Raw genomic sequence first — 14,987 nt, forward strand, 5'->3', positions numbered from 1 at the left:
CCCACAGACTCCAGCTCTGTTTTCAGACATGTCCTGGTTCCTGCGGATGGGGATCCCTGAGCACACAGTGAGACTGGAGCCCTGCTTGTCCCACAGGTCCCTGAAGATCTGGGCACCACAATAAAAAAGAATAAAGCTATTAGAGAGTGTCCAAAGGAGACTGCAAAGAGTCTAGAGGGGATGTCACATGAAAAGATGCTGAAGTCCCTTGGTCTGTTCAGTCTGGAGAAGAGGAGCCTGAGGAGAGACCTCCTTATGGGATGCAGCTTCCTCAGGAGGGGCAGCCGAGGGCAGCTCCAGTCTCTGCTCTGTGACAGTAACAGGACCTGAGGGAATGGCTAGAGCTGTGTCAGGGGAAGTTTAAGTTGAATATTGGGTTCTTCGCCCAGAGGGTGGTAAGGCACTGAACAAGCTCCCCAGGGAAGTGATCATGGCCCCAAGGCTGACGGAGCTCCAGGAGCACTTGGACAATGCTCTCAGTCACAGGGTGAGATTCTTGGGGCTGTCCTGTGCAGGGCCAGGAATCACAGAACAGTTTGGAAGTGACCTTAGATTGTTCCATTCCATTGTGTCCATGCCATGCACAGGGACACCTTCCACCATCCCAGGTTGCTCCAAGCCCCGTCCAGCCTGGCCGGGAACACCTCCAGGCATGGGGCAGCCACAGCTTCTCTGGGTACTCTGTGCCAGGGCCTCCCCACCCTCACAGGGAAGACTTTTTTCCTAATACCTAACCTAATCCTGCTCTGTTTCAGTGTGAACCCGCGGAGCTGCACTCCGAGGATCCAGCGGGGGATGCGATCGCGGCGCGGTCCCGCTCTCGGCTGAGGCAGCGGCGCCCTGAGGGCCGCGGGCCGCGGGGCGCGGGGCCGGACTCGAACCCGCGGCCCTCCCGCCGCTCCCCCCCCGTCCGCCAGGGGGAGCAGCGCTGCCCTCTCGCAAGATGGCGGCGGCGGCTTCACCTCCCCGAGCGTTTCCCCCTCCCTCCCTCCCTCCTTCCCGCGGGCAGGGGCCGGACGGGCCGCGCCGCCATATTGGCTGTTGTCCTGGCTGCGGCGGGCTCGCCATGACTCGCCGGCGGAACAAGGCGGCAACGGCGGCGGCAGCGGCGGCAGGTGGCTCCGGGCCTCGCCGTGACAGGATGGCGGGTCCCGACGTCGGGCCTCCCCCGCCTCCACCACCACCGGAACCGCCCGCCACGCCTGAGGTGGCGGCGGCGGCGGGCAGCGGCGGGGAGTCGGGCAGAGGCAGCGCGCAGGTACCGGGGTAGCGCTGCGGCGGGCACGGGGCTGAACCCGAGCGGGGTTCAGCCTGGGCGGCGATGGGACCCTGCGCCTTGCACCGCATCCCCCCGGGCCCTGCCCCATCCCCGCCCCGACCCCCGACTCGGAGCATCCCTGCGGATGGGGCTCGGAGCGTTCCCGGAGCGGGAGGGCCCGGCCCTGCCCCAGCCCCTCCACGGCACTGCCACAGCCCTATCCCAGCCCTGCCCCAGCCCCTCCACAGCCCTGCCCCAGCCCCTCCACGGCACTGCCACAGCCCTGTCACAGCACTGCCACAGCCCCTCCACAGCACTGCCACAGCCCTGCCCCAGCCCCTTCACAGCCCTGTCACAGCCCCTCCACAGCCCCTCCACAGCACTGTCACAGCACTGCCACAGCCCTGCCCCAGCCCCGGCACAACCCTGCCACAGCCCTGCCGCTGGGCGATGGCAGGTGGCTCCAGCATCCTCATCCAGCGCCCTTCTCCCCGCTGGACACACCTGGCTGCCGCCACCTGCTCCGGGTGGTGGGCAGGGAGGCGGGGGTGGGCGCCGGGTGTGGATGTGCTGGGTGGATTGGGGACAGCCGCGGTGTCGCCAGCCGTGGTGTCACCCGCCATGGTAGCTGTGTCAGCTGGCACACGGGGTGGCCCGGTTGCTCGCCCCTCGCCGTGGGTGGGCAGGGGGGCTGTGGCCCCGCTCTGCTCTCCTTGGCCTCTGACCTTTGCTTCACCTTGAGGCTGCAGACGCCATCTGTTTGGCAGCAGCAGTTCAATGCACGGCTCATTGTGGCGGGGCCCCGCTGCGCCGGCAGACAATGGGGGCCCCCTCGCCCGCGCCACGCCGGGCTCGTCACGGCTGTCAGGGCTCCAGCGAGCCCGAGGGATGCAGCCCAGCTCCTGCAGGGAAGCCCCAACCTGGCCGTGCCTGTTCGGGGACAGCGTGAAGCAGCACGGGGGGCTGCACCCCACCCTGGCGTATCAGCACCGCTGGCTGTGCAGAACAAAGAGGCAGGAGAGAGGGCTTGGGGCTCTTGGGTGACACAGTGCCCATCTTTGATGGGCAAGGAGGGAGAGCTGAGGCTGTTGGACCCACCCTTCATGTCCCTGTGTGGGATTTCTGTGGGTCTTGCTTTGCCATGCAAGTACTGTCAGTCTCACTGTACCAGAGGTGATGGTGGGAGTTGCTGATTTCTTCCCAGCTTTGCTTGGTGACAAGGCTGGCTCTTTGGCATGCTGTGATCTTCCCAGAAGTCCAAACACTCCCAAGCTAGCACGTGGCAGGTTGGCAGCAGCTGGTCAGCCTGAGGCTGCTCTGCTCCAGTGGGAGAAGGTGTAATACCACATGTAGCCTCTAAGAATTCCCTTGGTTTGGTGTCAGCATCCTGAGGTCTCTTTCACTGTCTCGTCTGCCCCACATCTGTGCTGGATCACACTTGGGTGACTCACAGTCTGTGTGTCCTTCCTCAGGTGCTGCCCACCGCCAACCAGTCCGTGCAGACGTGCTGCCTGCTCTGTCACCGGGAGCGCAAGGACTGGGGAGGGCCGTCCCACAATGGGCTGGTTTCCCCAGGCGAGAGGCTGCCACCAGACTTTGTGCCAACGCTCGTGCAGAACCTCCTGGGAGAAATGCCACTGTGGATCTGCCAGAGCTGCCGGAAGAGCGTGGAGGAGGAAGAGCGACGGGCGGTGCAGGAGCAGGCCCTGGCGGTACGCGGTCACGGTGCTGGGGTTTGAGAGCCGGGGCTGTAGCTGTAGGAGCAGGGCACTGACCAAACTGTGGTACTGATGGGTGTGTGGGTCCCATCCTCACCCTGAGCTGAGTGTCCCAGACATCCCAGCCTTCACTTCCCTGCCCAGGGCTGCCTCCAGCTCAGCAGGGACAGGCCCTGTTGGGGCAGTGCGTGGTGCTGTGGAGGCTCATCAAGCAGCTTGCCATGGCTTGGAGCTGCCAGGCTGGCAAGGCTGACAGTGCCACTGCTTTCCTGCCAGCCCCGCTCTGCTGCGCGTTGTGCCGCGTCCCCCAGCCCCAGGGCTGCTCCCTTCATGACGCAGAGAGAGGCAGTGGCTGCCAGGGCAAGTGCCTGCTTGTGCATGGGACTCAGTAGAGGAGCTGGCTCATGCCTGGCTTTATTTAACCCTGCCCTGGTGTGAGTGGGACCAGCACAGGCGTGTGGCCCTTGGCATGGCCCAGCCTCTGTGAGCCACCAGTGTTGGTGTTGGATGGAGGGGGTGTTTGCCACTCCCAAAGCAATGATAAAAGTGGTTCACATGAGCTGAGCCCCTGCTGCAGTGGAGGGAGTCTTGGTGCTGACACCTGAGGGCCAAGGGTGTCCCCTCAAGCCACTTCATTCTGTGTTTCCTTTGATAGGTCTCATTATCCCACACATCCTGCAAGTCGCAGTCTTGTGGGGGTGGCTCACACTCCTCTTCCTCCTCCTCCTCGTCTTCTTCCTCTTCGTGCCATGGGAACTCAGGGGACTGGGACCCCAGCTCGTTTTTGTCTGCTCACAAGCTCTCGGGCCTCTGGAACTCGCAGCACACCAACGGGACCGTGCAGGGCAGCCCCCTTGGGACTCCCCCAGCTGCACTAGGTGAGCTGAAGCCGGCTATGGGGTTGAGCAGAGGTTTCTGCCCAGTTCTTGGTTTAAGTGGTTACCTTGTGGGCAAGGGTGGGCAGGCTGGGCCTCTGAATCTCAGTACCAGCAGCATATTGGACCCCTTTGAAAAAGACACAGGGTGCTGGGATTCAGCCCCAGCTCTGCTTTCCTCCCAGGCAACAAGCTGCCCAACCTTCCTCTGTATCCGGAGTGCACCAGCCAGGTGTCGGCCATGGCACCGGGGCTGAAGGCCTGTCCCTACAGCCACACGGCCTCTGCCACCTCCAGCAACGCCACACCGGGCTCGCCTCTGCCTACCTCACTCGACTTCTGCAAGACGCTGCCGAAGCAGTTCAAAAGCTTGTGCCGGAGGACCACCCCGCCAGGTACGTGCCCAGGGACAGCACCAGCCACAGCCTCCCAGCCTGCTGCTCCAGAGCCTTTCCTCTTGCCCTGTTCTCTGTGGGGCAGGGCTGGATCCTGGGGGGGCAGGCACATGACCCCAAGGCCCTGTGTGAGCACGGATGGCTTCTATCCCAAGCACTCTGATGTCTGGGAGGAGAAACAGCTTGTGCAAAGGTGGCGGGTGGCTCTGAGCATGGCCTTGGTCCATGCAGCACAGCCAGTGTCTGACTGTGTCTGCTCCTGTCTCTCTGCAGGTGAGGCCTTCCACTCCTCAGAGCATCATCAGCACTCCGACCTCACTGCTCCTCCCAACAGTCCCACGGGCCTCCCCTCCCAGCCGCCAGCGCTGATCCCCTCCAAGCAGACCCCTCCCCATCCGGGGCCCTTCAGCTCCCCACCGCACATCCCGCTGGGCAGCTCCTCGCAGGCCGCGCTCTTCCCTGCTCCCAGCGCGCAGGCGGCGGCCCCCAAGCCGCTGTCCGAGTCCCCTCCGGCCAGCGCGGCCTCACACAGCCCAGGGCCGTGCAAGAGCCCTCACCTGCCCCCTGCCAACGTGCCGCTGCTGAAGATGCCGCCGCCGCTGTCGGGCTGTGCTCATCCCTGCAACGGGCACTGCAGCACTTCGCTCATCCCTCCTCCTGCCTCCCACCAGCTGCCCAGCACCAACAGGTGAGTAGAGGAGCCCTGCCTGCTTCCAGCTTCTCCTTGTGAGGCCATATGCCTTTTCTGCTATCCTTGACCATGGATGCACTTCTCCCTGTGGAGGGACTGACCGCCCTGGCATGGTGGTGCAGGAAGCTGCTGTCTTTGTGGGCCAATTCCACTGTTGCAGACCGAAGGTGAAGCTCTTTCTCTCCCAGCACATGTTCCTCCTGCGGTTGTCCTTTGGTTCTGTGGTGCAGAAGAGGCTGTGCTTCTCCTCCAGCTAAAACACCCAAAGGAACACCCTGATCAACCTGCAGCTGGCCAACAGGACCTATATCAGTGAGACCTGTCGGGCAGCTGTGGCACTGAGCAAAAGTCCTCGAGAAGATGAAGCTTGTGGACTTGTTCTGCTCACCTGTTTCTCCAGCCCTCTCTGGGCTGCTCGTGCCCTGGAAGAAAGCACATTGGTCCCTTTCTGCTAATTAGCTCTCTGTGTGGAGAGCCAGTCGGGTCCTGAGCTGGATCTCGAGGAATGACGGTATGGGCTGTGCCCTGGCCTCCCTGTCTCTGAGCTGGGCAGCCTGTGCCCTTGTAAGCTGGTCCTGCCTCACATGGGGATGTCTGGCAGCTGCACAGTCCCAGTGTTCCTCATCTGTGCTTCCTGCTACCCCCAGTGAGTACCGTGCCCTGCTCTGCTTGCAGCCCAGGGCCTGGCTCACTGGGGCTCTGCTGCACCAGCCTCCTGCTGGCCAGAGGCCCTGAGGGCTGGGAGTGACAGATTGTTGCCCCTGTGGGCTCCTCGGCCATCTTCCCCAGAAGAGGAGAATGCAGGGGAGGGGGTTTGTCCTGCAAATCCTTCTGCTTGGGAACAGGCTTCCCCAGGAGGGCTGTTCTACATGCATGGGCCAGTTTTTGAGATACCCTGACACCTGCTCACCCCTTGCCCTTCTCCTCAGGGACCCCTCTTGCAAAGGGCACAAATTCCCCAACGGTACCAGCTGCCACCCACCACAGCCCTGCGAGGCAGACGAGGGACTCGGGGAGGATGAGGACAGCAGCTCAGAGCGCAGCTCCTGCACCTCCTCCTCCACCAACCAGAAAGATGGGAAGTTCTGCGACTGCTGCTACTGTGAGTTCTTCGGCCACAACGCGGTGAGTGAGGGGCTGGTCTGCAGCCACCCCTGGTCCTTGCTTTGCGTGGGGAGATACCACTCAGTCCCTGTGCCCAGAGTGGGAGGTGGGCAGGTCTGGCCACAGCTGTTTTCTGCAGGCACATACATCCCCCCACTTCCTTTCTACCCTGCTTCATCAGCCTGCTGGTCCCTTGCTCCCGACTGGCAGCCGCCTGCCCAGCCCCAGGGCTCGGAGCAGCCGGCCAAGCCCTGTGGCTTCACGGTGGAAGAGCTCAGCAGGGCTGTGCTGACTTGTCCCTGAGACTGCAGGGAAGGGAGTGGCTGGAAGGTCGCAGGGGGCTGTTGGGGGAGCCGGGGCTGCCTGCCCCCCGTGCTGGTTGGTGCCTGGCTGACGGCGCTTGCCTTCCACAGCCCCCGGCCGCTCCCACGAGCCGCAACTACGCTGAGATCCGAGAGAAGTTGCGTTCTCGCCTCACCAAGAGAAAAGAGGAGCTGCCACAGAAACTTGGACACAACAGCAGCTCAGGAGAGCCCGCTGTGGACCACCGCAATGTGGATGAGCTGTTGGACTACATCAACAGCACAGAGCCCAAGCCCTTGAACAGTGCCAAGGCAGCCAAGAGGGCACGGCACAAGCAGAAGAAGAAGGTGAGGCTGGGCAGGGGCTGGGGGTGCAGAAGGAGGGCCGGGCAGGGCTGTGCTGCAGGCAGGGCCTTCTCTCCTTTGCATCCATTCCTGCTCTCCCTTGCGTCCATTTGGGTTCTTGAATTCTGTGTCACTGTCACCCAAGGTGGCAGCAGTGCCTGTCCCCATGTAGGACTCCCCCTGCCTCTGTTCCAGCAGAGGGTTGCCCAGCCCTCCTGAGTGCTTTGGGCTGCACTGTCCAGTCTGCTCCATGCCACATCCTGACACCATGCATCTCTGGCAGGGAGAGGCAGTGCCATGATGGCTCTTTCTGGTGCCTGGAGCCCAGAGCAGTGCCAGGTATGCAGTGTCCAGCTGTTGCAGTGCCCATGGGGGAAACGTGACAGTGTAGGGGCTGTGGAAGATGTGGCGTAGCTGTGCTGAGCAGCTGCCCTTGAGTTTGCTGTCAGGCAAAGCTCTGTGTCCTGCACCCATGGTTCTGTGGCCCAGCCCAAGTGATCCTCATGGCACCTGTATTGCAGGAGAAGGAGAAAGCCCAGCTGGAGGCAGAGGCCCAGAAGCGGGCAGAGCGTGCCCCTGCAGCCAGCCAGGCCAGGGAGCCGGCCGAGGAAAAGCTGCTGGAGTGGCCAGAGCTGGAGCTGGAGCGGGTGAACAGCTTCCTCAGCAGCCGGCTGCAGGAGATCAAGAACACCATCAAGGACTCCATCCGGGCCAGTTTCAGTGTCTACGACCTCAACCTGGATGTCAATGACTTCCCCAAGAAGGCAGCTGTCCTGGAGCAGAAGAACCTGCTCTCCAACCTCAATGGGTCTTCTGACCTGCAGGACATAGACCTGGCTCTGGCCCCGCTCAGCCTGGGCCCCGCCAAGAGCCACACGCTGCTGCGGGGTGAGCTGGGCCCGCGATGGGGCGAGGGGCCCGGGGAGCCCCCGGCAGCCGAGAACGGCGTGGTGAAACGCCTCAGCGCCGTGCCCAGCCTGTCCCGCATGATCTGGGTGCAGTCCAAGGCTGCGGACTCCGCTGCAGAGGGGAGCGGGCTGAGCCAGGAGCCCAAGGAGGGGCCGCAGCCCAGGGGCCCGGAGCCGCCCGAGTCGCTGCCCGCGGGCAGCCGGCAGCGGAAGAACAAGCGGCAGAACGGGCAGGCGAAGAAAGGGGAGGGCAGCACGCCCGTGCCCAGCGGCCAGGCCCGGCTGGAGAGCCCCGGCGTGAAGGGGCAGGTGCTGGGAACCAAGCACCCTTCCAAGCCTAGTGCCCCGGAGCCACAGCGGGCGAGCGGCTGTGCCGAGCCCGGGGAGAGCAGCAAGGGGCAGCCTTGGGCCTGCAGCAGCGCTGCCAGGGCGGAGAAGGAGAGAACCAGCGAGTGGAAAGGCCGGAGGGGAGAGGGCAAAGCGGAACCGCCAGAGCTGGCGCCGCAGCAGCCACCTGCCCTGGCCACTCACCTTGCCCTAGGAGGTTCCCCCCAGCCCAAGGGCAAGGGTAGGAAGAGCCGAAACAAAGTGGAGAAATCCAGTACCTCTATCGGTGAGTGCTGGGAACACCATCCCCTTGCCCAGCTGGCAGCCCCTCCCTGCCCTGCAGCTCTGACCCTCTGCTCTGCTTTCCCAGATGATGTGTTCCTGCCCAAGGACCTGGATGGGGCAGAGATGGATGAGACTGACAGAGAAGTGGAGTATTTCAAAAGGTGAGGGGGGAACCATGCCGGCAGGAGCTCTGCCAGCAGGGCTGGAGGTGTGAAGGGGCTGGGGGCTGACTGGGGCTGGGGGCTGACCGGGGCTGTCCTTTCCCTGCCAGGTTCTGCCTAGACTCGGCCAAGCAGACGCGGCAGAAGGTGGCCGTGAACTGGACCAACTTCACCCTGAAGAAAACCACTTCTACCGCAGCCCAGTGAGGTGCGGAGGGGCCACCCCCACCCACCCACGGCCGCTCGCCTCTCCTCACTGTGCCCCCCGCCTCACCTCGGTGGGGTCCCCTCCTTCGCGGGGGCCCCGGTGCTCTCCTGCCCCGCGGGGACCCCCGGGGCTCCCTCCATCCTCCTGCCCCTCCCCGCGGGGTGATCCCGGCCGTCCCGTCCCCCTCTCCGCGGGCACACGGCTCCCCGTGCCGCGGGGAAGGACCGTGCTGGACCCAATAAAGAACTTTTTAATTTTTTATTTTATTTAAACCCCGGTGTCTGCTGCTTTCTGCCGCGCCGGGGAAATTGGCGGGCGGGCGGGAGGAGATGTAGAACGCATTCTGCGCAAGTCTGGCCGCCGCGGGGACCCGTCGGGCCGAGTGCGGCCCCTGCGCGTTGCTAGGCGATGGCGCCGCGCGGGTGACGTCACTTCCGGCATCTCTTCCGGGAAGGAGCCATGGAGGCCGCGGCGGAGCGGAAGGTGCGAGCGGGCCCGGCCCCCGGTACTGCCCGGCCCGCGCTGCCGGCGCCGCCCCGCGCCCCCCTCACCGCCTGTCTCCCCACAGAGGCAGCGCGAGGAGCCGGCGGACACGTCCGATCTGTCCGGAGAGGATGATGACGACTACGTGCCCTACGTGCCCGTCAAGCAGCGCAAGCAGCAGATGGTAACGGGGTAACGGGGCTGCCCGGGGAGAGCTCCGAGCGGCTCTCCCGCCGCCAGGCTGCTCACTCCGCCTCCATCCGCGCCCGTCCAGCTGCAGAAGCTGCTGCAGATGCGGAGGAAGGTGGTGTCCGAGGAGGAGCAGCGGGACAGCGGGAGCGAGCAGCGCGGGGACGAGGATGACATCCCGCTGGGGCCCCAGTCCAACATCAGCCTGCTGGACCAGCACCAGCACCTCAAAGAGAAGGCGGAAGGTGAGGGAGGAGCTGGTGGCCGCCCTGGGTGGCTTTCAGGGCACAGCAAACCCCCTCATTGTGTCTTGGCTCTCCCCCAGCTCGCAAGGAATCAGCCAAGGAGAAGCAGCTGAAGGAGGAGGAGAAGATCCTGGAGAGTGTGGCAGAGGGCCGAGGTGAGTGGGAGCTCTGTGTCTCAGTCTGCAGAGCTCCCGGGGCAGCTGGAGAGCTGTTCCCTGTCTCGGGAGTGCTTCCACTCAGGGGTGGGACCCGTGGTGACAGTGGGTGCCCTCAGCTGGCACTGCCTGCCTTGGCTGAGACCTGGCTGTGACAGGGCTCTGGGCACAGCAGCACTTGGTGTTCCTGTGCCAGAGGGGCTGTCAGTGCTGCTGCTTCTCCTCTTCTGCCTCCAGACACAATCTCCCAAACTGTTTGCCCAAGTAGCGAGGTTGGTGTGGATGAGGAGAGTTTGCTCTGATCACTTTTGTTCCTGCAGCTCTGATGTCGGTGAAGGAGATGGCCAAGGGCATCACCTATGATGACCCAATCAAAACCAGGTAAGTTTCACAGCACAGCTCAGAAGTTGTCCTTCTGAAAACACCTTTTTATCATGGTTGAAGAGAACTAAAAGCCACAGTCTTGCAGGAGCAGTGTGGCTCTGCAGCCTCTTGCCTGAGTGACGGGGTTTGTGTGATTTTTTGTAAAATCAAATGTTGTTGAACCACACTGGATGTTGTTTTTTATACAGTAAGGCTTGATAAAGGACATTTATGTTAAACTAGAAGGTCTGAGGGTTGGTCTTCAAGTTTGAGAGGTCACTAAGCCAGAGAAAATGTTTGGAAGAGGCTTTGGAGCCAGTGCTGCTCGAGGCAGCATTGTCGAGGTGGTGACTGATCAAAGATTGAGCTCAGAGGTCTTTTCCAACTTCAGTGATTCTGCGGCAATGTCAGGGAGATGACTGAGGTGTGTTCAGACATTTGTGGCATGTTCCATCCACCACCCATAGGCTGTTCTGAGCTGTTAGCTTAGCACTTTTCACTGAGATTTTGGGGAAGGGTTTAATGCGTGGAACTGGCTCAGATCTGCTCCAACGCTCACTCCATGGAGCCCCTTGGGGTTACCTGTTTTATCTGGGAGGATATTGGAGCCTAACAGGGAGTTCCCCTCAATTCCTCCATGGGAGCTGCTGGTTCTGGAGCCCATGACCTGTTTCTGTTGCTTTCACAGCTGGAGAGCCCCTCGCTACATCCTGGGCATGTCGGAGGCACGGCACGACCGTGTGCGCAAGAAGTACCACATCCTGGTGGAGGGAGAGGGCATCCCACCCCCCATCAAAAGCTTCAAGGAAATGAAGTTCCCAGCAGGTAAGCCAGGAGTGGATCCTGGAAGGGATTCTGCCTTTTTCCTGGCTGTTGGCCTGAGGGGTGTTTGTCTCTGGTGGAAGAGCTGCTGCTGGGAGCTGAGTGGGAAAAGAGAGGAAATAGTTCAGGTCATGAACGTGCATTGTTCCTTGTTCTCTGACAGCTATCCTGAGAGGCTTGAAGAAGAAAGGAATCCAGCAGCCAACACCCATACAGATCCAGGGCATCCCCACAATGTGAGTGCTCTGTCCCGTCCCGGAGTACGGAGTGGTTGTTCCCACAGCCCGCTCAGGGCTGCGGACCAGGCGCTCTTCCCAGTGACAGATGCTGAGCCCTGGAGGTTTGAGCTGTTCCATGATGTTCCTCTTCTCCATCGGCCCCGTTTCTCTGGCAGACTCTCAGGAAGGGATATGATTGGCATTGCATTCACTGGTTCTGGGAAGACCTTGGTGTTCACCCTCCCTGTGATCATGTTCTGCCTGGAGCAGGAGAAGAGGCTGCCATTCTCTAAGCGAGAGGGACCCTATGGGCTCATCATCTGTCCCTCGGTGAGTGCCAGGACGAGGCTGTGATTGACTCGCAGTGGCAATCCTAAATTCTACCTGCACAGAGGTGTAGGAACGAGCTGGTTTTGTCTCCGCAGCGGGAGCTGGCCCGGCAGACCCACGGCATCCTGGAGTACTACTGTCGTCTGCTGCAGGAGGATGGGCTGCCCCCGCTGCGCTGCGCCCTCTGCATCGGGGGCATGTCTGTCAAGGAGCAGATGGAGACCATCAAACAGTAAGACCTTCTCGGGGAGTCTGTGGGGCTGGAGCTGCTCTGTTTTCTGGCAGGGGTGAAAATGGTGTGCCAAGGAGGTGTCCTGCATGGAGCAGGAATGCTGAGGGACTGACTGCGGCCTCCTCTCACCCCACAGTGGGGTACACATGATGGTGGCAACCCCCGGGCGCCTGATGGACCTGCTGCAGAAGAAGATGGTGAGCCTGGACATCTGCCGGTACCTGGCCTTGGATGAGGCTGACAGGATGATCGACATGGGCTTTGAGGGCGACATCCGTACCATCTTCTCCTACTTCAAGGTACTGAGCTGCCACAGTAGGAGCACCCTGAAGTTCAGTCCTGCATATGCCAGATTGGGTGAGTACTAAAGGCTTCTTCCCTGTGCAGGGCCAGCGGCAAACCCTCCTCTTCAGTGCCACAATGCCCAAGAAGATCCAGAACTTTGCCAAGAGTGCCCTGGTGAAGCCCATCACCATTAACGTTGGGCGAGCGGGTGCTGCCAGCCTGGATGTTGTGCAGGTGAGGTGTTTGGGTGCTCCCTCATGCCTGTGTGGGAGGCCAGAAACATTCATGAGGGCACTTAATTTCTTCCTCTGTCAGGGAGCTGGGGTTCATGGCCCTCCATCCCAGTTAAGGGGTACCAAGCAGTGGCAGTTTCTCTGCTGCCTGACCCATGTCTCTGCTTGTTTCTAGGAAGTGGAATATGTGAAAGAGGAGGCCAAGATGGTGTACCTGCTGGAGTGCCTGCAGAAGACCCCTCCACCTGTGAGTATGCTGGGGACAGTGTGGTCATGCTGGGGTGTGGGGAGAGTTGGGAGGAGGGACCCCCTGTGCAGAGTGGGCCTGTGACTGAGCCATGCTGGGGATCAGCAGTGCTGTATGCTCTGCTCAGCAAGAGGGAGTGGGCTTCCCCCGGGGGCTGTGCTGGTGCCAGCAGTGCCAGCCTGCAGAAAGGGCTCTATTGTGATGCCTGTGCTGCTGCAGGTGCTGATCTTCGCAGAGAAGAAGGCAGATGTTGATGCAATCCACGAGTACCTGCTGCTCAAGGGTGTGGAAGCTGTGGCCATCCATGGAGGGAAAGGTCAGTGAGGGTCCCGATAGGCCTGGGCTCCTGGTGTGACCCCACTCCTGCCAGAACTGTGTGTGGTCACGGAAGATCCCAGCCTGGAGCAGCTGTTGGTGGTGTGAGAAAGGGCTGTGACAGTGTCAGGAGTGAACTCCACGTTGTACATAGCAGGCATAAACACAGTGCAGGTCGCTATGGGATGTCGAGGCCCCTCTGCTCCCTCACTGGGAGAAAGGCAGCCTGAGGAAGCGATGCTTGACTCCGAGGCCACAGTGTTTGCTGCAGTAGGTCGGGCTGGGAGCTCTGCCATCGCTGATCTCTGCTGGGTCTTTGCAGATCAGGAAGAACGGACAAAAGCCATTGAGGCCTTCCGGGATGGGAAGAAGGATGTCCTGGTTGCCACTGACGTCGCTTCCAAGGGCCTGGACTTCCCAGCCATCCAGCACGTCATCAACTACGACATGCCAGAGGAGATTGAGAACTATGGTAGGCACTGGGCCTTCTGGGAGGGCTCTGGAGGCCAGCAAGGCTCTGTGCCTGTCTCTGCAGTGTCTTGGGGTAGGGATGGTCTGTCCCACTGTGCTCACCCGGGGCTGATCCTGTCCCTGTCTCTGCAGTTCACCGCATCGGGCGTACAGGCCGTTCAGGCAACACTGGCATTGCCACCACCTTCATCAACAAGGCCTGTGGTGAGCAACAGCACGGGGCTGGGGGCTGGAGGAGGCAGCTGGGCAGTGCCAAGGGGGTGTTGTGAGCAAGCAGGATGGCTTTGGCTGACCCGTGTCTGTGCCCCCAGACGAGTCAGTGCTGATGGACCTGAAGGCTCTGCTCCTGGAGGCGAAGCAGAAGGTGCCGCCGGTGCTCCAGGTGCTGCACTGTGGGGACGAGACCATGCTGGACATCAATGGTGAGAGACCCCAGGCTGACACAGGGACCCCCGTGGGGCTGCTGCAAAACCTGGGCTCCAGACGGGACCCTCCAGCTCCCAGTGCCACAGCATTGGGAAGACACTGGTGTAGCCCCTTTGCTATGGGGTGGGGGCTGCTGTCCTGGTGTGGTACTGTGCTGCCCTGGCGTGGCATTATCCTGGCCCTGACCCCATCCCTCCCATTGCAGGTGAGCGGGGCTGTGCCTTCTGTGGTGGCCTGGGCCATCGCATCACCGACTGCCCCAAGCTGGAGGCCATGCAGACCAAGCAAGTCAGCAACATCGGCCGCAAGGACTACCTGGCGCACAGCTCTATGGACTTTTAGCCTGGACAGTGTGCTGCCCCTGGGTGGGCCTGGGCTTCCTTTCAGCCCAGGGGCCTGTCTTGTACTGCTGTGGCCCCTTTTCTAGAATTTTGGTCATTGGGACTTTTGCCAGCTCAGCCTGACCAAGTTCCTGCCCTGGAAGGAAATGTGTGGAGCTGTGCTGCAACAGCCCATTACATCAGCGGTGTGTTGGGCAAGCAGGTAGCAGTGCCTCAGGGCAAGGGAAAGCCCCAGGTGGGGCCACTGGTCTGCTGCCTCTGCCAGCCCCCTGAAGTGGTGAGGTCATGGTCTTGAGTTGCTCCTCACAAATCCACCCAGTTCCTCTGGGCCCATCTCCCTCACCTGGATTTGTGCATTCTCGGGTGGCTGTTCCCCCAGACATGCTGGGAGGATGCAGCCAGGGTGAGGTGGAGCATGCTGTGATCATGTCAGGCGCTCCCCGAGGTGCTTCCTGTGCTCTGCCCCCGCGTTCTGCCCCACTGCCCTGCTGTGAGGGGGAGGGCGGGCACATGGACACCTCCCGCGGCCCAGCCTCTGCCCCCCATCCCACACCCCAAAAAGGGGAAGTCTCTCAGAGACGGAAGTCTGCCCCATGCCTTTCCTTCGACTGCAGCAGTCACATTTTCTCTGCTGCGGGTAGCCCGAGTCCCTTATCCTTGCCCTGGCTGCCCGGGTGAACTCGGCCCATGGAGAGACCAGTGAAGGATGGGATCCTTTATGTGCAGCACACCAAATTTGGAAAGGTAAAGGGTGGATTTGGGGTTGGTAGAGGGTTTGCTCTGATTTGACATGATGCTGGGCCTGGGGCTGGGCCCTCAGCAGCCTGAGGAGGGGCGACTGCAGCAGTGGGGGAGCCCTGGGCTCAGCAGCCCCATAAGTGGGGCTTTCCCATGGGGCTGAGGGGACTCATCTGTGTGGGCACCCACTCTGGCTCACCTGTATGTTGGGTTCTTCTTGCTTGGTCACCATGAGCGTCTCAATGGAAGAATAAACATGCATTAATATGGCGCAGCTTCAGCATCTCTGTGTGTGTGTGTGTGTGTGAGCGGGGCCC

General features: G+C 61.7%; 2 protein-coding genes across 2 annotated transcripts; both read left to right on the forward strand.

Moving 5' to 3' along the window:
• Positions 1-905: 905 nt before the first annotated feature.
• FAM193B (family with sequence similarity 193 member B) lies at positions 906-8,849 on the forward strand. Its single transcript, XM_030283659.4, has 10 exons — positions 906-1,258; positions 2,731-2,970; positions 3,632-3,854; positions 4,037-4,246; positions 4,520-4,934; positions 5,867-6,062; positions 6,455-6,691; positions 7,210-8,209; positions 8,294-8,369; positions 8,480-8,849. Exons 1-10 carry the CDS (start codon positions 944-946, stop codon positions 8,574-8,576), a joined length of 3,009 nt encoding a protein of 1,002 aa, XP_030139519.4. The 5' UTR covers positions 906-943; the 3' UTR covers positions 8,577-8,849.
• A 65-nt stretch (positions 8,850-8,914) lies between these two features.
• DDX41 (DEAD-box helicase 41) lies at positions 8,915-14,950 on the forward strand. Its single transcript, XM_002193807.7, has 17 exons — positions 8,915-9,060; positions 9,146-9,244; positions 9,335-9,494; positions 9,575-9,649; positions 9,970-10,030; positions 10,701-10,837; positions 10,998-11,070; positions 11,229-11,382; positions 11,478-11,614; positions 11,751-11,913; positions 12,002-12,133; positions 12,308-12,379; positions 12,599-12,695; positions 13,017-13,166; positions 13,298-13,369; positions 13,477-13,587; positions 13,797-14,950. Exons 1-17 carry the CDS (start codon positions 9,037-9,039, stop codon positions 13,931-13,933), a joined length of 1,854 nt encoding a protein of 617 aa, XP_002193843.4. The 5' UTR covers positions 8,915-9,036; the 3' UTR covers positions 13,934-14,950.
• Positions 14,951-14,987: the final 37 nt, after the last annotated feature.

Source organism: Taeniopygia guttata, chromosome 13 (genome assembly GCF_048771995.1).
Source record: "Taeniopygia guttata chromosome 13, bTaeGut7.mat, whole genome shotgun sequence".
Lineage (NCBI taxonomy): Eukaryota > Metazoa > Chordata > Aves > Passeriformes > Estrildidae > Taeniopygia > Taeniopygia guttata.

What these genes read in the sequence shown, in the direction of transcription:
- FAM193B (XM_030283659.4), top strand. Translation starts at nt 944, where the DNA reads ATGGCGGCGGCGGCTTCACCTCCCCGAGCGTTTCCCCCTCCCTCCCTC. An exon ending in GACTCCCCCAGCTGCACTAG is followed by an intron (nt 3,855 to 4,036) that starts GTGAGCTGAAGC and finishes CTTTCCTCCCAG; the next exon opens with GCAACAAGCTGCCCAACCTT. An exon ending in GAAGTGGAGTATTTCAAAAG is followed by an intron (nt 8,370 to 8,479) that starts GTGAGGGGGGAA and finishes TTTCCCTGCCAG; the next exon opens with GTTCTGCCTAGACTCGGCCA.
- DDX41 (XM_002193807.7), top strand. Translation starts at nt 9,037, where the DNA reads ATGGAGGCCGCGGCGGAGCGGAAG. An exon ending in CCAGCCTGGATGTTGTGCAG is followed by an intron (nt 12,134 to 12,307) that starts GTGAGGTGTTTG and finishes GCTTGTTTCTAG; the next exon opens with GAAGTGGAATATGTGAAAGA. An exon ending in CTTCATCAACAAGGCCTGTG is followed by an intron (nt 13,370 to 13,476) that starts GTGAGCAACAGC and finishes CTGTGCCCCCAG; the next exon opens with ACGAGTCAGTGCTGATGGAC.